Source organism: Gopherus evgoodei, chromosome 10 (genome assembly GCF_007399415.2).
Source record: "Gopherus evgoodei ecotype Sinaloan lineage chromosome 10, rGopEvg1_v1.p, whole genome shotgun sequence".
Classification (NCBI taxonomy): Eukaryota; Metazoa; Chordata; order Testudines; family Testudinidae; genus Gopherus; species Gopherus evgoodei.
This window is the reverse complement of record NC_044331.1, coordinates 63,786,561-63,812,639: the sequence shown is the minus strand read 5'-3', so window position 1 is coordinate 63,812,639 and position 26,079 is coordinate 63,786,561. Positions and strand designations below refer to the sequence as shown.

The 26,079-nt window shown below is 40.9% G+C and overlaps 1 protein-coding gene across 7 annotated transcripts; it reads right to left on the bottom strand.

Moving 5' to 3' along the window:
- On the bottom strand, nucleotides 1-26,079 carry LOC115659129 (alpha-N-acetylgalactosaminidase-like). 7 transcript variants are annotated; one of them, XM_030578958.1, is made up of 10 exons: nucleotides 25,845-25,904; nucleotides 22,113-22,191; nucleotides 19,420-19,541; nucleotides 18,553-18,721; nucleotides 14,605-14,779; nucleotides 13,349-13,526; nucleotides 9,899-9,993; nucleotides 8,727-8,888; nucleotides 7,128-7,325; nucleotides 1-1,812 (listed from the first exon to the last, which is right to left on the bottom strand). In XM_030578958.1, the coding sequence occupies exons 4-10, from the start codon at nucleotides 18,705-18,707 to the stop codon at nucleotides 1,543-1,545; spliced, it is 1,233 nt and encodes a 410-aa protein (XP_030434818.1). In that variant the 5' UTR covers nucleotides 18,708-18,721; nucleotides 19,420-19,541; nucleotides 22,113-22,191; nucleotides 25,845-25,904; the 3' UTR covers nucleotides 1-1,542. The 7 variants fall into 7 exon arrangements, 6 of the variants coding, with proteins under 6 accessions (XP_030434818.1, XP_030434821.1, XP_030434819.1 ...); XM_030578961.1 differs by lacking the exon at nucleotides 19,420-19,541 and having other exon boundaries at nucleotides 25,845-25,898; XM_030578959.1 differs by lacking the exon at nucleotides 22,113-22,191 and having other exon boundaries at nucleotides 25,845-25,891.

Genomic DNA, 26,079 nt, shown 5'->3' with positions numbered 1-26,079 from the left:
AGTCTATAAGGTGCCACAGGATTCTTTGCTGCTTTTACAGATCCAGACTAACACGGCTACCCTCTGATAATAAAAAAGGGGTTTCTTGACGCTAAGTATAACAAGATGAAATGGCATAAAATGAAAATTAAAATATTTAAACTGGCTACTAGTAAAACTTTTAGACATGAGTGAATAGATACAATGAGGAGTAATTACTATAAGCCAGATTCTTCCCTCAGCTAAACCAGTACTATGCTATTAAGTCTGGACTATCTGAAGGGGAAATACATAAAATTAACTTATCAAAAGCCTAAGAGTCAAAACTTTACAGAGAAAGTGCATTTTAATTTACCTGAAAACAAATCAGTCCTCACTACAATCCTGTGAGGTAGGAAAGCATTCAGAACTATATTTTACAGAGGTGGAAACTGAGGCACAGATCAGTTGAGGCCACAAAGCATATCTGGGGGTAAAGCAGGGGTAACAAGTTCCTGGTTCTCAATCCCGTGTTTTCAGACCACTAGAGCATGTTGCCTTTCAGTTTATTATACAGAGAATAATAATGCTGTAATTTTTTTAAAAAGATGCTCATCAAAGTTGATAGGCCCAAAATAGAATGCACAGCCCATCCCACTGCCAAACAACTTGTATTCTAAATACCCTGTTATTAACAAACCTCCATAAATACCAGTGCTCCAGAAAAAGGTCTGCATAATCTTAAACTGCCTGTCAGTCCCTGTGTTTTCTTGGCTCACGAGTATGGAGCTGGCAGGAAGGGAGACTATGGAGGTACAAATGTCACATTTTGTTATTTAAATACATGTTGCAGCAAAACCCTAGCATCTTAGCTTTGTTTTGTTTGGGTCACATGGCACAAAGGCCAAAAGTATAAGGACTATATTCTTCCTTAGGCTGCACATAGGTGGTTCCTATTAAAATGAGAGCCACATATGTTCATTTAGCCCCAGCGGGATTGCAGCCTCAATTATGAAGTACATAATTTCTTCACTTTCTGTTGGGGAACATTCTGAAACAAACTCACTTAAGGAAAAGAAGGTGAGGGGAAAGGAGAGGATATCGTATTTCAGGGCTGACTGCCTTTGTGGTCTCTCTATATAAAGTTATACATACCCTCTATATTTGGGGAGGTCAAAGGAAAGGTCTGTAGCATTCAATGTGTTTTTTTGTAAAAAGAGAAATCTCATTTTCAAAACAAGATGTTTCTGAAAAAACAAAGATCAGCCACTTGGTTTGTACTGCTTTGGAAGTGCTGTTTTTCTTCCTTTCTGCAGGCTCAACCTCAACATACTCCTCCAGGTATACGCGAATATAGAACCCACAGTAGCAGTTCAAACAGCTTCCAGATCTTATTTGTCTAGTGACAGCTGAAAGATGACTGCCATTTCAAATGTATTTTAGATAATACACCTGACACCACATCTCTCTGATACAAAGCTCCTGTACCTTAGCTCCCATCCACAGTGAACTCCATTGTAATTACCCTAGTTAATCTTTTTATTGCAGTTCAAGTGCTTAGGCTCTCAAGATTGGTTTTGTACATTAGGTGAAAGAACACAGAGGCCTGAGGAACAGCAAGACTACACCCGTTGGAGTAACTTGTATGTTAATAGTTCTATTGAGTGCAAAATCTCCTAAGAACGCTTGCTCCAAAACATCATAGATCTTGTATCCCTCCTTGCAATCTAGGATACCTAGTAATGCTAAATTGGTTGCGAAATGTCTTGGCATTCCATCCGTGCCATTGTTCATAACCGCTATGGCAAACTGTCCGTTGAACAGAATTCTCTTCCATACTTCAAAATGATGCCACTGTCAAATAGAAGTATATTGTGGGGATTAATTTTCATTGTTCTTGCATCATCATTTCTGACACTGGATACATGGAAGTCATACACATCCCTTTGTGCTTACAATACTATTCGCAGAAACTGTCACCACTATATTATTAACTTAAAAGTAGCACTATTATTAGTTTGCAATTAAGCTGAATGAAATCCCTGTGAGATAGATATGATGGGGGTACAGACCTGATGCAGATGAACAAAGTATGAGCCATCTCTCCTAGCTATTAATTCCCTCAGAGAATAGAAGTGAGAGGTGCTGCTTTAGGGATTCACTGGATTCCAGATGTTACTTATACTGCAACTAAAAGTATCTGAGGGGATGTCTACACTGCAAAAGAACACCTGGGCGTGGCCCAGGCCAGTTGACTCAGGCTCACAGGACTATCAAATTGCAGGGTAGATGTTTGAGCTCGGGCTAGAGCCCAGGCTCTGGATCCCTCCTCCCTTGTGGGGTCTCAGAGCTCAGGTCCAGCTTAAGCCCAAAAGTCTACACTGCAATTTTACAGCGCTGCAGCCTGAACGCTGCAAGCTTAAGTCAGCTGACAAGGGCAGTGGCTGGAGTTTTATTGGTGCAGACATTCCCTTAGGTACTGTAGACAAGTGCCTACCATGAACGTCTTACAGTAAGTAGCCAAATAAGACTGTCTTAAGAAAATATTACATCTTGCTGTGTTTGGCAGCATAAATCTGCTCCCATTTTTACATCACAACAATGGAAGGTATGCGGGAACCAAAATGCTGACTGTTCCAGGTGTTTTAAAAATGGAAGCAAGCTGTTATCGATATATCTTTTATAATCTTCTGAATTTGTTCTGTGATGGACACTTATGCTTATTAATAAAGAGCATCTTTTGTTTATATTTTGGGGGGGATAATCTATAATTTTCTCCCAGAATAGGTGAAGGTGCAATGTAGTAAAATGAGTAAATGATCTCTGATTCTGACAGACTAGACTTAAAAACTTGAAGCTATGGCCAGATAGCTTTGTGAAAGAACTGAATGGCACACACTGATCTTTATATGTTGTCCAGGTTGACCCAAATGTTCTCCCAATCAGTAGGTGTTCGTGCTGCATGCCTGCATGCGCCAATATTCATTTCTAGTGTTGCTGATTTTGTGCATCTACTATGTTTTGCAACAGCATCAGTGCTGGTTTTGTGCATGTTTTTTGCAACTATCTTACATAATGATCCTGCTTTTTCTACATTTAAAAAGTTTTTTTGCCTTTGTAGAACTAGAAAATTGCTAAAAAGAGGGAAAATAGATTACTTCAATTTGAGTCCCACAAGTAAGTTTTTTACCTGGAAAAAAAAATCCCATTGAACTAGAGCCTGTATCTATTCCAATGCTGTTAAGGGTTACAATTTTTTTTTTGACAATGTGCCAATTGTATGAAGTTCCTTGGTTCTGCTTTGTGCCTGTGCAGCTACATCAGAGATGGGCAAACTACGGCCCGTGGGCCACATCCAGCCTGTGAGACCGTCCTGCCCAGCCGCTCAGCTCCTGGCCTGGGAGGCTAGCTCCAGCCCCTCTCCCGCTCCCCCGCAGCCTCAGGTCACTTGCTCCGCCGCCAGCGCAATGCTCTGAGTGGTGGGGCTGTGAGCTCCTGGGGCAGTGCAGCTGCAGAGCTTGGCCTGACCCGGTGCTCTGTACTGCGTGGTGGGGCGGCGGTGACCTGGTCTAGCTCCAGCCAGGTGGTGCGGCTGTAGCGCCACCAGCCACTGGTGCTCCAAGCAGTGTGGTAAGGGGGCAGGTTGGATAGAGGGCAGGGGAGTTCGGGATGGTGGTCAAGGGGCAGGGGTGTGGATAGGGGTTGGGGGGGTTGGTGAGGGGAACAAGAGGTTGAATGGGGGTAAGGGTATGGGGGGGCAGTCAGGAGGGGGGGAGGGTAGGGCAGCAGGGGGCAGTCAGGGGACAAGGAGAAGGGATGATTGGATGGGGCAGAGGTCCTGGGGGGGGCCGTCAGGAATGAGAGGAAGGGTTGGATGGGGTGGCAGGGGGCAGTCAGGGGCAGGGACAGGGGCAGAGGTTTTGGGGGCAGTTGGGACAGGCAGAAGGGATGGTTGGATGGGTTGGTTAGGGAACCCAAGGGGGCTGTCAGGAATGACAGGAGAGGTTGGATGGGGCAGTGGGGGTCAGGAGCAGGGAGTGGGGGTGTGTGGATGGGGTAGGAGTCCCGGAGGGAGACAGATAGGAGGTGGGGTCCGGGCCACAACCCTCTTCCCTAACTGGCCCTCCATACAATTTACGAAATCTGATGCGGCCCTCAGGCCAAAAAGTTTGTCCACCCCTGAGCTACTTGGTAGATACAATTCTATACTTAATCTGTAAGAATATGTTTATACTTTCACTTCATCCACTGTTGTCAATTATATAATTACCCACTAATCTTTCTAGCAGTTCCAAATAATTTCCATAGTGAGTAAAACAAATCAAAAGTTCCGCTTACTTCTAATCTCTTTCTACACATGGGTCCTATTTATCCAGTGTCTCATTCAAACTATCACATAAGACATGTTTCTTGATGTGATTCTAGGCTCCTAAATTAATTTGCCATTCCAGAAAGTCAGGACCAAACTCTGCCCTATATTCTATTGTACTCTATTGTTAAAGCCCTACATATCTCATCTGATAAGCAGCTAGAGCAGGGGTAGGCAACCTATGGCACGTGTGCGAAAGGCAGCACGCGAGCTGATTTTCAGTGGCACTCACACTGCTCGGGTCCTGGCCACCGGTCTGGGGGGCTCTGCATTTTAATTTAATTTCAAATGAAGCTTCTTAAACATTTGAAAAACCTTATTTACCATACATACAATAGTTTAGTTATATATTATAGACTTATAGACAGAGACCTTCTAAAAATGTTAGAATGTATTACTGGCACGTGAAACCTTAAATCAGAGTGAATAAATGAAGACTTGGCACATCACTTCTGAAAGGTTGCCGACCCCTGAGCTAGAGTGTTGCCTAGATTGTTTGCTGCTGATACTTTTGTTTAGAATGATGAAGGATCCCTAATAGCTAGAAAAAATGACACAACCCAAGAGCCTGCTTTTACCTATGCAAATAAGCAACTCCAAATCTCTGTATATCCTGAAAGCAAAGGTGCTCTATATGAAAAGCTCCAGCAGAATGGCACGCTTACATTTAAATTTAGAAGATGCATTTTATTATTCCTACAGTTCAACCAGGGCATAGATATCTGAGAGTAGCTTGCACTTAGGAAAAGCTCAGCATAGTTCTTACACAGTCAGCAGGACAGATGTGTAACTCTAGTGCAGTTGCACTAGCATAACCATGGGAAGAATTTGGCTTAAATAGTTAGGACTTTGTCTGCTCTTAGGAAGTTTCTCTTCAAACCTCACAGCCTTAGCCTATCATATGCAATATCTGGGGATAGAGAGTGCAGCAGGGTGGAGACATCAGCCTGGGAAGGCCACAAGGTATGACATTGGCTCCAAAGGCCACATGGTCTCACCTTATCATATGAGCCCAAGGCCCATCACCAAAATCTCAGGTCTTTTATTTCTCGGAACCATTCATTTTATTCTCTTAACTGCACTGAAAACCGGCTGCAAGTTGTGATGAATAACCAATACCACAGTTAGGAACTAAATGCATTCCTACTTAACCCACTCTGGCTTGAAGATGCTGCAAGGAAGGCAAAAAACTCTCTGGTCCTCTGCCAATTGACCCATGGGAGAAAAAATTCCTTTCTGATCCCCTAATCAGGTGATCGGCCAGAGCCACAGCATCTGTCAGGCTGGGTTCCCAATCTCATTTTGGATGGCTAGAGTGGGCTGCTGGAATGGAGCTGAAAGAGGCTCCACGTGGTCCCTGCACTGGGCTAAATGGTGGAAGATGAGGAATGCTGGCCAATCAGCACCCCTCTCTCCCAGCTGGTCAATGAGTGCCAGAGACTCCCAATAGGAGGAGCTAACTATTGTTCCTTGGCAAGTGTCTGCCTCTATTGCTATTGAGACTGTCCCCCTTTCATTGTGAGTCCCATCAATTTCTCCCACCCGTTGATGTGGATGGGTGGCATTTTGCAGCAGCTAAAGATTGTGTAATTCCATTCTACTGCAATCATGTAACACCACTGTGTCAACTCTATTAAGCTCAGTGGGATTGTTTACTTAATTGAGAACACCATGTGACAGTGCATCTGGTAAGATCATAGTAAGTTTCCAGATACCTTTTCACCCCTGAAGAGAGAACATGTATGTGTTTAAGGAAATCAACTCTTAAAATTGACAAGGCTAGAATGTACACATATCTTGCTTTGTGCAACTGTCAAGAGATTGAGACATCTCAGTCATGTGGAAATCCTGAAACAACTGTAGTTTTACCATTATGGCAGGATGTATGGGCAGAGACCAACCTAGGCAGAGGTGAAAAGTATTTACCATAGCAGCATTTGCTGATGGTTATGCTATAAAATACTAGTTTTCCCATTTTATGTGTGGCCCTCATGCTGGTTATGATGAGAGTTCAGGCTCTCTACTGGATATGATGGTAAAATGAACTGACCGACTTTCCCCCATCCACCTGTTGAGATTCTTGGGATTTTCCCTAGAGCCCAAGAGCTCTCTAAGCATGTATTGCGATCAACTCGCAGATCTAGAGGAAAGTCAAACAAATAAGGACAAAAGTTACTCGGAAGCAGAGAAACTCAATAAATTGCCACTTGAATTACACTGTTCTTGAATCCAAATTGATACTGAATGAAGTGACGTTCTCAGCCTCCAAGAAAGGAAAACATTATATGAAGCCTAAATGGCTGTATACATTAGCACAGAAACTGATAGAATAAAAAAAATGCTAACAAAATTCAGACTGGATGCAAGCTGGTGCAAATCTTGTGGAAGTGTCTTGACCAAATTCACTAGTGATGTAATTGGCAGTGTAAGTTACTTATGTGTAAACTCATTCATGTGTATCCAGCGAATGTGTAACCTATGTATGCAGAGAGGGAGGGGGAGGAGAGTGTGGCAGGAAAAGTAATTAATAATAGGAATGTGTAGATTAACACATCTTTCCTCAACCTTTCCAGCAACATTAAATAAATGATTAAAAACAAATCGCTACAACTTACGTTACTTACCAAAGGACTGGAAAGGCTGTTTTAAAAATGAAAAATTCTGAAGCTTCCTTTCTTGGGAAAATATAAGATAAAGTGTGAGTTTCTGGCAGAGCTTGGTGATGAGGCATAGCAGAACCATCATTTAAAAATAAAAACAAACAAAAATAGAGAGAGGAGATAACTAGCAAATTGGGTACCTGCATAATGCGCTGTCCCTGAATGCCCAGAGAATCTTGATTTATATAAATCAACAGCTTGTTTTGCAAGATGTACTTGGCATCCTCAGAGATTGTCCTTAAATCACTGGACATAAAGAGAGGGGCTGCCAGGATTGCCCACAATGCCATCTGCACTTTTGACTGCTCATAACTCAGGCCAAAGTTACCAATAATCAGCTGAAATAAATCAGATACTGTTAAATGAAACTGTCTGTATTGTAGTAGTGTCTAGGAACCCTATTCACAAACCAAGATCCCAGTGTCCTGGCACATGCCATGTGACTCTCTTAAAAGAATGATAATGTACACCAAAAGCCAACTACGTTACAATTTAGCGCATGATCCTGCAAACTCTTTATGTGCAGAAATCTTACTGAAGTTAATAGTTGAAAGCTTGCAGAACTGGACTGTTACTTGTATTGTCTTTTATACAACATTTGTCCCAAAATGCTTACAGCATTAATTTGGTTTCAGAATGAACCATATCTTCTCCTTCATGACAAAATCCTGTTTCCATAATACCTCTCTACAGACTTGCAAAATTATCTTAAATTTACCAGCCCGTCAATAAAATGTACTTCTTTCCCTTTAGCGTGAGCAATTCAGATTTTGAAAGGCTACTTAATTGCCTCCCTTTGACTGTAATATGTTTGTTTAAATGTTTACCAAGATTTTTCCGCTAGGCTGTTTTGGAGAGCAGTTTTTGGTAATTATGCGTTAACCACTAGTGTGCTCCCAGCCAGGGTGACAAATAGTTCCATTTTGCCACCCTTCTTCTTAAACGTGTTTGTGTCACAATCTGAAGAGATCATGAAGTATCCTGGACGTTCGTGCCATTGGCACTGTGATTATTGTTAAGGGTAGGATTCTGCCACAGAGATATTTATTTTGAATATAGGTAATGAATCCAAGGGCCCCAGTGAAGAGGCATTATAATTTTAGTAAGAAAAGCTTTTTTACCACATTAATACTTGGCATTCATGTAGAATATCTTTCACTAGATGATCTCAAGGCACTTTACAAACATTAATTCCTAGAAAAAAAGTTAAGGTAGCAAATATGTACCTACTGCTTTAAACCACAAATATTAGAACATTAGTTATTTACAAAATGTTTAATAGGAAATTCTGAGTTAAGGTTAAAAAACCATTTTGGCTTGAGATCCATGTGTAATTTCTGGATGAATTTTTTTTTCCTAAATAGTTTAGTGTGAACACTGTCTATATCAGATTTAAATTCAAAGGCAGTGCAACCTTAACTACTGAGCTGCCACTACTTCTCTATACTCATCTCACGCTATAAATACCTCTAATGGTATTATACCATTTTGAAGATGGTTAAGTTGAGATAAAAAGAATGATGCACTGAGTCAGTGACAGAGGCAGGAGCAGAACCCAAGAGTTCTGACTCTGTCTCCTGCTCCAACTGCCGGACATGTTTTCTATGCACAAGTGCATAGTATCAGTCTTGTCCATTAGCTGTTCACAGCTGTCTTTTAGGAAATCTTGTCAAATTGCCTTTTTATCAGGATCTATTTAAATTTCAACAGAAAATAAAATATTAAAAAGATAACAATACCATATCTGGATCATTCCATCTTCCTGGGCCAGCTGCAGGTTGCAGTTTATCCTGGTTATTTCCATACCACTCAATAATATTTAGAACACTCTCCCAGGAATCCTGGATGTCACCAAAATTTCTCCAGAGGTTACAAATTTCACCAAGTACGGTATAATTTACCTTAATAAAAATATAAGTAATATATTTATATGTATACTACGTATGTGATCATCACATCCACGAAAGAAATTCTTCTATTTCTACAGCCATTGAATAAACTATATTTATTCTGCCCCTTTGTCCTCTGTGCCAGGACTGCTACTACCATTATAAATCTCTGAGCAACTTCGACAGCTCCCATTCTCGGCTGCCTCCTGTTCTCCCTCTTCCCTCCCTTCCTCCTTTACCCTCTTGTTCTGCTGCTTTCCTCCCAACACTAATTGCTGAGTGGTGGGTCTGCAATAGCGGAAGTCAACTCTCCCCATTATGACACAATCATCTGGTACAAAATTAACTGGATCACTAGGCTTCAGAACTGGAACCACTAGGCTGTTAAGTATCACATTATGAGCTCTCAGACAAACAAAAGTAGGTGGGTGAAGGACTATGTATATAGATACTGTTTTGTTACGGTTTATGCTATATTTAAGCGGCATTTTCCATCACCAAATTCACAAAGGTATTGATATAAAACATTTTAAAAAACCAATAAGCTGACATTCTCCAGAAAAGCAAATAGGGTTTCTAAATTTCTAAAGGAGTAAAACGTACCCTAGCACAGAACATTAAGCTGTGTTGTTCTCAAACAATTTTTTCCAAAGGAAAAACAACTGATTTTAAGACAGTGGTTTAGTTGCCATTTGTAAACTGAGAAGAGCAGACACCTTTGCCAGGCTATTTTATTTTCAAATGTCATACCCATAATCTGAATAGGAGAGATTGGTATCTACAATGTACAGCTTTTTCCTATAAGCATCTGAAAATCAGAAGACTTTGGTATTTCATTAGTGCAGTGAGGTTGTTCATCTAACAAGGTGGTGCCTGTATGGAGAAATGAATGGAATAGAATAGGACTAGCCTGGCTGGTGTGCAGTTCATTCAAATAAGTTCCAGCCATTTGTCAAGAGGTCCCAGTTAGCTAAATACTGTCAGCTAAAGAGTAATAAAATAAAATCAGACAGTGGAGATACCTTTGGGGGAAGCCCTCCTTCATAGGCTGGCCAGCTACATGAGTAAGCAATAGGTCTTCCTGTTTTATTCAGAGCAATGCTCATCTTTGGGTAGCCTAAACAAAATTAAGCATTGGGTAGTAATGCAAGGTAATATTAACATATTACATAACAATAGTAGTAATAATCTAGTTTTTTCACTTGCTATTGTTTTACAGAGGTAAGAGTGGAGACTCTTCTTTGGTGAATTATATAGGGAACAGGAATTATATATGGAACATAGCTAATTACAGGTTTCCTTTACAAAGAACGTATAGTTACAATTTATGATCATGCCTGCCCCAAACTGACTGCAGATGTAAGAAAAAACATTTTTTGTATATTCCTGTTTTCAAGTTCTTCAGCAAGAGGCAGATTTTTTCCAAAATAGATGTGGGATTGGAATAACCTTATAGTTCTGAACCAGTGTTTAAGAAAAGAGCTGAATGGCGTAGTAGCATTGTACTGTGTTGCCATTAAGGAAGTCTAGGTTTGGAAAAGAACCAAGGACTCTCCTTCTTTAAACCAGCAGAAAACTGAACATCTTGAAGAGATTATGTTCCTGAAAACCCTTACACAAGTGAATACGTGTTTTGGAAAAGAGGTGCTGCATGTACAGGAGCTTGCCCCCTCAGTATCTTTCATTGCTAAGCACCTACTGCTAAGCACCTACTATGACAGTCTGGGAGCAGAGTCCTCTTTATCCTATCTGAGACTCACCTATTTAAAACAAATCAGAGTCACAATTTTACAGTCTCCATTAGCACTCATTATATACATACAGAACGTAGGTTTCAGAGCAGTTGGCTTTGTAAGACCTATTTTCTTGTGCTTATAAAACTTTATAAAAATGTACTGTTGTAATAATTTGGCCTCCAAACTCACTCTAAATGAGAGCTCAATTGTAAGAAGTGAAAGTTCATAATCTCACAACAACAACATATACAGCAGAACCTCAGAGTTAGGAACACCAGACTTATGAATTGACCAGTCAACCACACACCTCATTTGGAACTGGTAGTACACAATCAGGCAGCTGTGGAGATAACAACAACAAAAAAAGCAAATACAGTACAGTACTGTGTTAAAAGTAAACTACTAATCAAATAAAGGGAAAGTGCATTTTCTTCTACATACTAATGTCTCAAAACTGTATTAAGTCAATGTTCAGTTGTAAACTTTTGAAAGAACAACCATAACATTTTGTTCAGAGTTACGAACATTTCAGAGTTACGAACAACCTCCATTCCTGAGGGGTTTGTAACTCTGAGGTTCTACTGTAACAATAAATGGTGATGGGAAAAGGTGCAAAAGGGAAACAGACAGTGTTAGTTGAAACAAAAATGCTTACACTGATATAATCCAAGGACTGTGTTAAGAACATGCCTCACAAACAAGAGAAGTGTGGAACTGGAAATAAATGGACCAAAACTTGTGTCAGAAATTATGCCTGACTGCTGGACAAAATAATAAGGGGATGGGCTATTTCACCCTTCATTCCCTTTTCAAAAGAAAAGACTTTGGGGGAAAAACTGCCTGCAGGCTAACAACCACTGCTGACTGGTAGATGAGAGGACTGGAAGAAGCAAGCTTTACCATCAAGGCTTTCTCCTGGGACTTACTGTTACACCACTGATCCTTCATTGTCCTAATCCCGAGGGAGCTCATGATGAGACAGGGCCAGAGAGACAGGGACCCAAAGGACATCACCACCTACACTAACTAAATCTTGAGTATCACCTGGGATGTGAGGCTTTGTCACCTCTGCCCATATCCCGTTTCTTCTCTTTCCTAGTCTCTTTCTTTTGCCATCTGTCTAATAAAAGTTTGGCTTAGCTGGCCAAGACCAAATATTTTGCAACACTGCTATAAGCCTGTGACCAAAGAGGCAGATGAAAGCAATGCAGTAAACAGGGTGATGCTGGTACAAGCTTGCCAGGTCACAAAGTAGCTAACTAGACATTTGCCATGCCTGTGTTTCTCTAGGAGTGAGATATGAAGTGAGAGTCAACACCAGGACCAGAAGCTGCATTTTCTGCCTTTCTTGTTCTTTTCTCTCCTCCTTTGTGTGTGTTTGTTTTGTTTTTCAGAAAATGGGATCTGACTTCAACAACAACAGCAACAGCTCTAGCCCATTTCAACTAACTTTTTCTTGTTTCCCTAAAAGGACAGTTTTAACTAAAAGACTTTCAAACTGTTTTTTTTTTCCTTTTAGTAACTCTACAGCTAAAGGGAAAGGGAATAAGGGATATTGTTACAATAAAAGATTTATTTCATAGTTTACATAACTGTGTTCCTTCTTTTTTTAAATCTTTAATAAAAGGTTAAAAAGATTTTATTGGTATGTTTGTCATGGTAGTAGGCAGGCTGAGGTCTCTGTATTCCAAACCCCCAAACTATGTTAACTGTTTATGTTGGACAGTGACAGAGTCATATTAACACCCTTGACACTCTGGACCTCTTTATTCCCTCAAAATTAATACAACAGAACCTTAACAGACAAAAATATTCAATGCTTCATAATTGCCCCCAAACTTTTTTATTTATATTTTTGGAACTCTAGCAAAATCCCTTCATTCATTCTGTGTTATCAGTGAGTGGAAAAAATATATTTTTCTGTTGTCTTTAAAAAAAACAAAAGCCATCGACAACACTTTTTGAACAGGGCTTCAGCACAAAAGGTTGACTTTTACAACTTGGAAAGCAGGCCCTCAGTCTCACTGAGGACTAGTATCTTTGCTTTGTTTGAGAAAGTTGAATTTGGTTGAATAAATTTATGACTATTTTAAAACTTACTAGGCTGCAAGCACTAGAACACTATGCTAAGGCTGCAGATCTGAACTTAAATATAGGGAGATGCACTGCACATCTTTTGAGGATGCTCAGGATCTGTTATGTGGAGTTTTTAAAATCTTTCATCTGAAGCATCATTTATTGGCTGCAATTTCAGGCAAGATACTAGATGTGATGGGCTGACATGACCAATATTCCTATTAAAATGCTATATTGAAAACGAGAAGGAGATGGAGAGGAGAGATGGGGAGGCAGTAGGAAGAAGACTCAGAATGAGAGGGGGCACAATCCTGTTGACTTCCACTGGAAGTTTGAGTGCTCAAGGACTGCAAAACAAGGGCCCTATTTTGAATCCTGTTTCTTGAGTAGTTACTTAAAATGAGCTAAAAGCTGCATTACGGAGCGGATTGGTGGAAACTTCATTTAGATAAAGCAAGATCATGAGACATCACAACTCAATACTGAGCTTAACGAATCTAAATTTAGATGAAAAGCAAACCTACTACTTCACAGAACTTGAAGATTTCACAGGCTTTTTAGAAAATGGATTATCCAAGTTTAAGAAGCTTCATTTAAAAATAAAACAAAACTCTTGAGCCAGTCTTTCCCTTGTTCAAAGATTAATCCTAAGAAACAAACCTATTGCTTTAACAGATGAGTTGGAATAGCAGCCATCAAGCTTCAGCATGTCAACTTCCCATTCTGCAAATGTTTTGGCATCTGTATCAATGGTGTCCAGTGTTGTCCCAGGGTAGCCCTTGCAGGTGTAGTTACCCATGTCACTATAAATTCCAAATTTCAGCCCTTTGGAATGTATCTGGTAAAGCAAATGAAAGTGATTCTGATTAGTTTATGATTCCAGTGTATTTGTCTTCTAATACCCATTGATACTAAATCTCTTGTTTGTTAAACATCTTCTTTACTTTTCTGAAGTTAGATTTCTCTTCGATGCTTTCTTGTGAGGTCTCTGCCTATTTTGGCAATGATGTTCTGAGAGCCTTTGCATATCAGAGTCCTAAAAAGCTGATTGTTGTGCAGTAATGGCTGCTTTGGATTCATGATGAAAAATATCGTTAAAAGGTTAATTACTTGGAGTAATATGTTGCCTTTCATGCAAGGATCTCAAAACAATTCACAAGGATTAGGATATAGGTAAGCATTGTTATACACATTTGGTAGAAACAAACCAGAACTGTTAAGTGACTTACCCTATGTTGCACAGTAAGTGGCACAAATAGGAACAGAAACCAGGAATTGTGGCTCCCAGTTCTCTATGCTAACCATTAGATCCCTGCCTCTCTGCAAAATATGGCTTTCATTCCAAATACACACTATGGCTCCATCCTGCAAACACACACATGCTTATCAGTGACTTCAGTGGAACTACCCAAATGTGTAAACTGGTAAGCACACATGAAACTCTGCAGGACTGGGGCTGTGCTGGGTTCCACTGTACACAACCACATTGTGTAACTGACCAACTGCACAGAATAATGCATCTTTGCTCATTTGTAAATATATCTACCTTCCTTTCAATTCTAACTCATAGCATGTTAATATATTCCTAAGGAATAATGTTGATTAACCCTAAGTGTCCACTGGTCATCATCCATATGTGCAGGCACAATGAAAATCCAATATGTATTTCCCTTAGAGATATGCGTAGAATCATTTACATATATTACAATTAAGCTGTTCCCTGTAATTTTTCCAGCTAAGTAGCTTGACATTTATTAGTTGTCATTTAAGTGAATTTTGCAGTAAGTTTTATATATGCTTTTCTAATAAGTTTCTTTAAATAACTAGGTTCAAGGAAAATTGTAATTTTAGCACCTACATCTGAGATACCACAGTGAGAAACTTGTGTTTAAGTACATGTATTTTACTTAACTTACATAATCAGCAAGGGCTTTAATACCACTTGGAAACCTATCTGGGTCTGGCTGAAGCCTGCCCTGGGAATCCCTTTCCTTTGCAGACCAGCAGTCATCAAGGTTCACATATTCATAACCCAGCTCTTTCCATCCATCTTCTGCCATCTTGTCTGCCATACTTTTGATCAAGTACTCACTGATTAAAAACAGAAGATTGCATTAACAAAATTGTTGAAATGTTACATTTTGCTTATTTGTATGTGTTTGCAGGGACCTCAAAGGGTCAGGACCTCACCTTTACATCTCCTCAGGAAAATGGCAATTCCAACCGAACAATGCCACTTCATACCTTGCTGGCTAGCCACTGATTCAGTCACAAGGAAAATGGCTCAATTCTAGTTCACCAGCACTACTTCCTCCAGCTCCTGAACTTTTCATTAAAGGTATCCCTTTCATGTATTTAGTAACCTGTCCCTCCTTAGTCTATAAGAGTGGTCACCAACCTGCTGATTGAGATCGACTGGTCGATTCTAGAGACTCTCCCAGTCGATCCCGATCTCTGGTGGTGTAGCAGGGCTGCTGCTAAGGCAGGCTCCCTCCCTGCCCCAGCCCCACGTCGCTCCTGGAAGTGGCCAGCGTGATCCCGCAGCCCGTGTGCTGCTCCTGCCTGCAAGCACTGCCCCTGCAGCTCCCATTGGCTGGGAATGGCCAATAGGAGCTGCAGGGGAAGTGCCTGCAGAGAGCAGCAGTGTGCGGAGCCATGTGCCTCTCACCCCCACCCCCCAGGGGCGTATTGGTACTTTCTGGGAGTGGTGTGGGGCTGGGGCAGGCAGGGAGTTTGCCTTAGCTCACTGCACCATCACCTGGGATCCGCTCGAGGTAAGTGTCGCCCAGCAGGAGGCTCCACCCCAACCCCCAATCCTGAGCCCCCTCCCGGAGCCAGCACCCCATACCCCCTCCTGCATCCCAACATTCTGCCCCAGCTCGGAGCCCCCTCCTGCACCCAAACTCCCTCCCAGAGCTTGCACCTCTCATCATCTCCTCCTGCACCTGAACCCCCTGCCCCAGCACTGACTCCTGCTCAGAACCAGCATCGCGTAACTCCTCCTGCACCCCAACCCCTTGCCCCAGCCCAAAGTCCCCTCCTGCACCCAAACTCCCTCCCAGCACTTGCACTCCTCACCCCCTGCTCCAGGCTCAGCCCAGAGCCCCCTCCCACCTTGCAAACCCCTCGGCTCCAGCCCAGAGCCCACACCCCGTCCCAAACCCCAAGCCTATGCTCCAGCCCAGTGAAAGTGAGTGAGTGGGAGAGCAAGCAATGGGGGGGAGGGAATGAAGTGAGTGGGGCTTCAGGGAAGGGGTGAGATAGATCCTCGATTGCCCTTAAATTAAAAAAGTGAACTTGGGTGTAAAAAGGTTGTAGACCACTGGTCTTTGAGATCTGAAGAGGTCAGTCTAACATGGTATGTAAAGGGGATAGAACAGGAATTGATCTTAGACTAGTGCAGTCTACGCAATGTGTAGTTCAGAGTATTTATATTGCTTTTAGATGGACGCCTATCAATAGATGGGATTCTAAGAATAATTTTTAACTTCTCAATAGCTAAAACATCTTTTGAAAGGATTATCCCCAGGATTATCGGGGTGCTTGAAGAAACATTTTGGAAATCAAAAGTTGTATTTAAATTTATATGATATGGTATAGTAATCTCATAGTACCCTGCCTTATAATAATTGGATTTAGAAACCTTTCCATTTTAAAGATCAACCATTGTTTTAATTACTTAACAGGTAGAAAAAATAGGCCTTGGCCAAAAAATTTCCATCTTCAGTTAGGTTCTTTGTCAGGGTTATAGAAGCGGCCAAAATATTTGTCTCCTTGGCTACTGCTGTGCAAACATTACCAAGTTGATCATAAAACATTTCCTGTTCTGTGAATTCTAGGAAAGTACTATGATCTTAACAATGTTAATACACTTAAGTATTTGACATACTTAGCCTTTTTAGTGTCAAGTCTAAAGTTCAGCTTGCTTTGCTTGTATTTATTAATACAAAACAATGAAGAACAGTCTCTCCCTCAGTTAATCTGAAGCAGGCTCTTAACAATAACATTTCTGAGCTATAACAGTAGAGGGAGTTCTCTCAATATTTTCTAGCTGATTCTGTTCTGATTCTAGTTGTGTACATGAACATTATTTCCTTCCTGTTGCAGAAACAGCATTTCCAACTTCCTTTTTTAGACAAATTTAGGCCACCTCCCAAAATGGCAGCAGTGAAACACTATGGTTTTGTCTCAATACTTTCAAAATGGGAAACACAGTGATCTAGCAAAAACAGCGAGGAGTCCTTTTGGTACCTTAGAGACTAACACATTTATTTGGCCATAAGTTTTCGTAGGCTAGAACCCACTTCATCAGATATATGAAGTATAAAATACAGAAGCAGGTATAAATACATGAAAGGATGGGGGTGCTTTACCAAGTGTTAAGTCAGTCTAACAAGATAACATCAACCCAGGAACCAAACCCTGCTACAGACCCCGGTGCCAACTCTGTCCACATATCTATTCAAGGGACACCATCATAGGACCTAACCACATCAGCCACACCATCTGGGGCTCGTTCGCCTGCACATCTACCAATGTGATATATGCCATCATGTGCCAGCAATGCCCCTCTGCCATGTACCTTGGCCAAACCGGACAGTATCTACGCAAAAGAATAAATGGACACAAATCTGATATCAGGAATCGTAACATTCAAAAACCAGTAGGAAAACACTTCTGTCTCTCTGGTCACTCAATAAGAGATCTCTAAGTGGCAATTCTTCAATAAAAAAACTTCAAAAGTGTGAAGCTGCAGAACTGGAATTAATTTGCAAATTAGATACCATGAGATTAGGCCTGAATAAGGACTAGGAGTGGTTGGGTCACTACAAAACCTAACTTAATTTCCCCAATACTAATCTCGCCCTACTGTTGCTCACACCTTCTTGTCAACTGTCTGTAATGGGCCACTCTCTTACCACTTCAAAAGTTATTTTTCCTCCCTTGGTATCCTGCTGTTAATTAATTTATCTCATTAGACTGACTTAAAATGTGGTAAATCACCCCCATTCTTTCATGTATTTATACCTGCTCCTGTATTTTTTACTTTATACATCAGATGAAGTGGGTTCTAGCCCACGAAAGCTTATGCTCAAATAAATTTGTTAGTCTCTAAGGTGCAACAAGAACTCCTTGTTTTTTTTTTCTGATACAGACTAACATGGCTACCACTGAAACCTGTCACAATGATCTAGGAAGTCCATGAAGGCTTCCACAAATGAGATTTTAAAATTAAAGAATAAAAATTGGTATATACAATAGGGACAATAATATAAACATCTCTTCATAAGAGAATGTGGAAGGGGGGAATTCTTTGAACAAAAGACAGATGAAAAAAGGGGAAGAAAAAATATAAAAAACTTTGTAAATTGTGCAGGGACTAGAATTATTGTACTTGAGACCACCTTACAACAGCTATTCAGCCATCCTTTTGAGAAGTAAAGTATTACATTTCTTTTGTAAATAAGCTCATTAAAATAAGTGAATTGTGATTTTTTTTATTCAAAACCTTCTTCTAATCTAGAGTAACTGACTGAACCTGGATTTATTCTTATCCTAAAATCTTACCTAAATCTATGTAGGCATTTATATTACTCCATCACCATGGCATCTAGACACCAACATTCTATGTACTTAATATTATTAGAAGTGTTCCTAAGGAGGCACGACTCTCACAAATGTTGTAATAACATTATATTTGTACCAACACTATGCTTGTGGTCTTCTTTGTCTTTTTTATATGGGGTGAGACAGACAAAACCTGAGCAGTTTGTTCAATAACCTCTTAACGCTAGCACAGTTTGAGAAGTTTCCTAACTGATATTTAGAACTCTTTTACAGCCATTCTTGATCAATTATCTTACCTGATGCAGTTTCCAGGATCAGTTTTGCAATCGGTATTGCATCTAAAACGTTCCCAAGGCAGCCATCCCATTGGTGGAGTCCTCAATAAACCATTATCTAAGGATGAACAGCAGGCAGCCAATCCCAACAGGATGCTCAGAGGAGGCAGCAACATGATTAACAAGACAACTATAAATCAGAAGAATGGATCCAATTAATATTTTCACCTTTAGCACATCTGTTGTTCAAAAATAGTCCTACAATTTGACTTGTTTTTAATTGCTAGTTATCTGTGTCTTAGGTATTTCTGGGGCTTCTAGCAACCAGGTATCTGAAGGACACCAAGGCACAGGAAATACAAAGATTTCAAAGGCTGATCATGATTAAACATGGACAAATCTAGATATACAGGGGGACTTTTCCAAACCTCCGAACAATTATTTATTTGTCTCTTTAATTATCAATAGGAAATTTGCAGCTAAAACCCATTAATCACATTGAGAATATATCATGATAAATATAATTGCACACTTCAAGGATCAAACACTTCTTCCAAATATTAATACATTAAACCCTTCAATATCACTTTTGAGTAAACACTATATTGCCATTTGTTTTCCATTAAAATGCATATAAAGCTTGCATGGGTAGATTTTTTCTACAAGATTTGTCAAAAATGTATATCAGTATACAACATACAGTTTTAATCTTGGCTGCTGGATCTCTCTTTCACCTTACCATTCAGAGACTGACCTGAGGCAATGACCTTACCTTGGGTTGAAGATGCAAAATATGCAACTCCTTTGGGATAAACTATTTTCAGTAACAAATTTGTTTTAATGAAAGTGGCATCAGGCTTAAGAAAGGGATTGATTAAAATATCTCACACTTCTCACTTGCTCCCAGGTCTTCACTGCTTTTGCTATCTCCAGTTTAGATGCTGGTAATGAAATCCTACTCCCGGGGTAGGATTGCCATCATCAGTGATGCTTGAGCATAAATGGAATCACTACAAAGACAGAGTGATAGTCATAGATAATTCCTGGGACTCTGTATATTACAGTATCAGAGGGGTAGCCGTGTTAGTCTGGATCTGTAAAAGCAGCAAAAAATCCTGTGGCACCTTATAGACTAACAGACGTTTTGAAGCATGAGCTTCTGTGGGCGAATACCCACTTCGTCAGATGCATGTAGTGGAAATTTCCAGGGGCAGGTATATATATGCAAGCAAGCTAGAGATAACGAGGTTAGTTCAATCAGGGAGGACAAGGCCCTCTTCTAGCAGTTGAGGTGTGAAAACCAAGGGAGGAGAAACTGCTTTTGTAGTTGGCAAACCATTCACAGTCTGTGTTTAATCCTGAGCTGATGGTGTCAAATTTGCAGATGAACTGAAGCTCAGCAGTTTCTCTTTGAAGTCTGGTCCTGAAGTTTTTTTGCTGCAGGATGGCTACCTTAAGATCTACTATAATGTGGCGAGGGAGGTTGAATATCTGATTTGTGTCCATTTATCCTTTTCCATAGAGACTGTCCAGTTTGGCCGATGTACATAGCAGAGGGGCATTGCTGGACGTGCAGGTGAATGAACCGTTGATGGTGTGGCTGATCTGGTTAGGTCCTGTGATGGTGTTGCTGGTGTATATATGTGGGCAGAGTTGGCATCAAGGTTTGTTGCATGGATTGGATCCACTGGCCATCACATACAGTCCCCAGCTAAAACCCCTCCAATGCATCATCAGAGATCTACAACCCATCCTTCACAATGATCCCAGACTTTCACAGGCCTTGGGTGGCAGGCCAGTCCTCGCCCACAGACCACCTGCCAACACGAAACATATTCTCACCAGTAACTGCACACCATACCATAGTAGCTCTAGCTCAGGAACCAATCCATGGAACAAACCTCGATGCCAACTCTGCCCACATATCTACACCAGCGACACCATCATAGGAGCTAACCAGATCAGCCACACCATCAACGGTTCATTCACCTGCACGTCCACCAATGTAATATCCGCCATCATATACCAGCAATGCCCCTCTGCTATGTACATCAGCCAAACTGGACAGTCTCTATGGAAAAGGATAAATGGACACAAATCAGATATTAGGAATGGCAATATACAAAAACCTAGGAGAACACTTCAACCTCCCTGGCCACACTATAGCAGATCTTAAGGTGGCCATCCTGCAGCAAAAAAACTTCAGGACCAGACTTCAAAGAGAAACTGCTGAGCTCCAGTTCATCTGCAAATTTGACACCATCAGCTCAGGATTAAACAAAGACTGTGAATGGCTTGCCAACTACAAAAGCAGTTTCTCCTCCCTTGGTTTTCACACCTCAACTGCTAGAAGAGGGCCTCATCCTCCCTGATTGAACTAACCTCTTTATCTCTAGCTTGCTTGCATATATATATCTGCCCCTGGAAATTTCCACTACATGCATCTGACGAAGTGGGTATTCACCCATGAAAGCTCATACTCCAAAACGTCTGTTAGTCTGTAAGGTGCCACAGGATTCTTTGCTGCCTGTATATTACAGAACATTTGACTTCCTAGGAGGAAATGGTTGATAAAAAAAATCTTTTTCTAATAACTGTAAGGGTAATTGACATCCTTCTACATCTCTGTGTGTGTTTCTTTTACTCTCTGCCTGCTACTATCAAAACTACATTGCAGTCTTAATTGGATGAGCACTTAAAAACAGATTTTCTTCTCTATTGGGTTATTAAAGGCCCCTACATAACAACACACGTTTCTCCCAATATTCTTGCCTAATTTTTTCCTTAGCCTCGTCTGTTGTGAAGTGTGCTAAACTGATTGATTGAAAGAAACAGCAGAACCTCAGAGTTACGTGCACCAGAGTTATGAATTGACTGGTCACCCACACACCTCATTTGGAACTGGAAGTATGCAATGAGGCAGAAGCAGAGACAAAATAAATAAATAAAGCAAATACAGTACAGTATTGTGTTAAACATAAACTACTAAAAATAAAGGGAAAGTTTGTTTTTTAAAATGATTTGACTAGGTAAAGAAACTGTTTCTGTGCTTGTTTCATTTAAATTAAGGTGGCTAAAAGCATAATTTTTCTTTTGCATAGTAACGTTTCAAAGCTGGATTAAGTCACTGTTCAGCTGTAAACTTGCGAAAGAACAACCATTATGTTTTGTTCAGAGTTATGGACATTTCAGAGTTACAAACAACCTCCTTTCCCGAGGTATTCGCAACTCTGCAGTTCTACTGCAGGTGCATTTCGTATACGTATACACATATAAAACATATAACTTTATCAGCTATACATAGCAAAATGTTATTAATGAGTTACATTGAAGAGCAAGAACTTGTTATAGAAGCGGGCAGCTTACAACTATGTATAACATGCAACAATACAAACTGAAACTTCCTCATTTTGTTCAAAATAAAATTCCTTGCAACATTTTTTTTCTTAACTATGGAAGTTGTTACTCTTGCCACATGAACTATAATTACACAAGACGCAATTTAGAGGCATCAAAAGTGAGAGAGAAAACATAATTACCCAAACGTTATAGAAGAGTTAATGATCAAGTACGTATCTCACCTATATCAAAAGCAGGCAGGCTGACCGATCTGTTCCTGGAGAGATCGTCTTCATTAGAAAAAGAAGACACGTGATCCCCCTTGTTTTAAATGGACATTAAAAAAAATTATTCACAGATCTGTTTTGTATAATTTATTCTTTTGATTTCTCTGGATCACATCTCAGATTATTGTACTAACTAAGTTATATTTAGTGTAATATCTCCCCCCTCTCTGAAGGTACAATAGAACATTCCAACAGCTTTCCATCTGACATATTTGCTCTCCTAGAAGGAAGCAGAAAAGGAGGAAAAATTCTTTTATCAATCTTAGGGGATTCTACAGAGCCCAGCACGATAGTATCTAAGTGCTTCAGCAGTCAAAGATCCAACTGAGCCAGCACCAATGGCTATTGCGCTAACATGTGTGTTGGCCCCAACTGTATCTCTGAAATGGAAACTATTACTAAACACAATAATCTAATTCCAGCTCTCATAGTTGCATTATTTCTCTCTTTTATGGCTGCAGTTGTCTTGGCCTAATGGTACCACAGAGAATGAGGGTCTCAGAGCTGAATGCTGACCCATACCTGGAGGAAAGGAAATCCCTAAACACAGGATAACTGTTACCTTCATATGCACCAGGGTACCTCAAGAAGAGAACTGGTCTATTCAGTGTCTTGTTTTCATATTCAGGATCATTCAGTAAGAGTCAGGAATCTGACCAAATGACAGATTACTGCTATTTCTGCCCATTGTTTCTCTCTTGCCCACCCTCTTTACTGTGTCTCTCCCTGTCTGCATTTCCCTCTCAAAAAGTTCCCATTTTCCATTCCTTCCTGTAGATATTATTTCCTTCCCTCTTACATGTGCTAAAATAATAAGCAATGAAATAATTCTTACATTTAAACTGTTATAAGTAGTTTTAAGCATCAGCACCTAATTAGATTAATCGGGGGTAGGCAGATCACTCCTATAAATCGTTGTTTTGAGCTGTCTGCAGATTCATTGTAATGGTTTATGCTTATGTCCTCTCTACACTATGGAAATTTTATTTGCATCTCTATATTGATGTAGTTATGCCACTGCAAGTCTCTAATGTAGACACACTGGGTTCAGGGCAATTTACTGATGTCAGCCCCAGCTTGTGCTGGTGCAGCATGTCTAAATTAGGGACTTGTAGTGGTATATACCAGGGGTCAGCAACCTTTCAGAAGTCGTGTGCCGAGTTTTCATTTATTCACTCTGATTTAAGGTTTTGCGTGCCAGGAATACATTTGAACCTTTTTAGAAGGTCTCTTTCTATAAGTCTATAATATATAACTAAACTATTGTTGTATGTAAAGTAAATAAGGTTTTTAAAATGTATAAGCTTCATTTAAAATTAAATTAAAATGCAGAGCCCCCCTGAGTGGCGTCCAGGACCCAATATGAGTGCCACTGAAAATCAGCTTGTGTGCCATAGGTTGCCTACCCCTGAACTATACTGATGAGATTTTCCTTAATGTAGATGTTACACTTACAAACCCCAGCCATCAGCAGGCAGGATCGAACGTAGGACCTCTGGAACTAAATACATGAGCCTCTACTGCATGAGCTAAAAGCCAGATGGCTATTAAGCAGACTCATTAATGTTTTCTAAGTGGTCTCAGTGCCACTAGCTAGGACAGCTAGCGTGTTATACATAGTTGTAAGCTGTCCGTTTCTATAACAAGTTCTTGCTCTTCAATGTAACTCATTAATAACATTTTGCTATGTATAGCTGATAAAGTTATATGTTTTATATGTGTATACGTATACGAAATGCACCTGCAGTAGAACTGCAGAGTTGCGAATACCTCGGGAAAGGAGGTTGTTTGTAACTCTGAAATGTCCATAACTCTGAACAAAACATAATGGTTGTGTGGGTGACAGGACCTCAGTTTGTATGTATAAGGTATATTTTAGTATTTGGGATGAGTTTCAGTTGATATGTTTTATTTGCATTTTGATTTTCATAACAAAATCAGAAATGGGAAGAAAAACAGTAGCCACTGGAGTTTGTACATAGTGATGTGCCATCACACAGGAGTATAGCCTTTTATAACCCTGACCCTATGGTATATGACTGAGGCTATGAAATAAAAAAAAATTAGCCTTGCAACAGTGCAGTAGGTATCACGCTCTTATTACTCCCAAGACCAAAGCCAATAGCATCAAAGAAGCATTGGCCTAAGTGCTCGATGTACTCCACTTATATTTAATTGAACATATTATCAATGCTCAGAGTGTGTGGGAGTGAGGTCAAAGATTAAATATGTACAAATCTAGATACACAGGGGGACATTTCCAAACCTTCAAACAATTATTTGTCTCTTCAATTATCAATAGGAAATTTGCAGTTAAAACCCATTAATCACATTGAGAATACATCATGATAAATATAATTGCACACTTCAAGGATCAAATACTAATACATTAAATCCTTCAATATTACTTTTGAGTGAACATTATATTGACATTTGTTTTCCATTTGCGCTTCCTTAACATTTGAGGTCAATGAAAGGCAAAAAGCGCCTCTATTTTTAGTAGTGGATTGCTATCAGGGAGGTGCAGGACTTTCTAGCAGAATCCTGTATGAAAATAAAATGCTCATTTTAAGCTTCAGAAACCTAGGGGGGAAAAATTAAGATAGACTGACTCAAAAAGACTAAAACTGAAATGTATTACTTCCTACATTAGCTCAGACTATTTGTCCATCCAGTCAAGCATCCCACTTCCAGCAGTTATCAAAACAATATTTCAGGGGATGTGAAACTCCCTTGCAGAACAAACAGCCAGTTGTTCAGTACCACAGAATCCTTTCTGAGTGCTGCAAGCAATCACTCTATGCCACAAAAGGTGTTAGTTGGTTTGATTGCACCAGAAGCATGTGTGTGTGTGTATAGCTCTCACTGCATTGTAGGTAACAAGGGGGAATCATGCAGGATATTGCTTTCCAAACAAGTGAGTGTGAGGGCTACTCACTTTGTTTGCAGGATGGAGAGTTATACTTGCCCTTATTTTTAACCTATTCACATACACGAGCGGGTTACCATGCAGGACCACGCATGTGAAATGAAGACGTTATAGTGAAGGCTGCACACTTCAAGCCCAGCATTGTCACTAGCTGTGAGACACCATGGGCACAGTTTGACACTTGTATCTGCCAGTGCCATGCCGTGGGACCGCACAGTGCCCCAGCCCTATCCCTGTGCAAAGCATGGCAAACAGCATCAGGAGCCAATGCCTTGGAGACGTGATGCTGCGGGACGAGACCACCCCAAGCCAGGACAAAGGCCTGACGCCACTTGGGGCCCTCTGGGTGATGTCATAATGACACGTGCCGCATGCTGACCACACCGAGGTATCATGGCGGCAGCCCCACATCCTGACGACACCGTGGCTGCCACGTTTATGCCACAGCACAAGGCAACCTTCCCCCGTCACTGAGGTGCACCCACGGTGGCAGGACACCGTCACGCGGAAGACCGCTCGAGTCTCTTCAGGCCCCACCCACGATCACGTGGTGCAATGGCGTGTGGAAAGCAGAGCGAGAACCCGCGAAAGGGGAAGAACCCCCCCATCCCGCGCACGCGCAGTGCTGTCAGTGTCTAGCGAAACGGCTGCCACCCCCCCACATCACAACGACAACTGGTGGGGTTGGCGACGAGACAGGGCTCGGAGGCGGAAACAGTACCTATTGGGGGGGGTGGCCCAAGCGCACTACTAATTACCGTGTGGTGTGGACACTCTGGCACCCCATGCTGCCGCCCGCTTCCTGAGGGGGCGGTGTGATGGGGAACGTAAGCCAATCGGAGACTCAGAGACTGCAGGCCTAAGCCTATCAGGAGTGGTGTGTCTCCTGGGTGGCAGTTGAGAAGCCAATTGGAGATGGAGATGTTGCCCTCTCCTGTGAAACATTCGCACCCTGGAGGGAGCGATACAGAGACGCATAGTTTGAGTAATCAG

Excerpts from the sequence above, each read along its gene's own strand:
- LOC115659129 (XM_030578956.1), bottom strand. The coding sequence starts at position 26,064 with ATGCGTCTCTGTATCGCTCCCTCCAGGGTGCGAATGTTTCACAGGAGA. Across the intron at positions 14,780-18,552 it reads GATCCTGGAAACTGCATCAG|TGAGTACTTGATCAAAAGTA; the intron begins GTAAGATAATTG and ends GTTTTTAATCAG. Across the intron at positions 8,889-9,898 it reads AAGGAGGGCTTCCCCCAAAG|GTAAATTATACCGTACTTGG; the intron begins GTATCTCCACTG and ends ATTTTTATTAAG.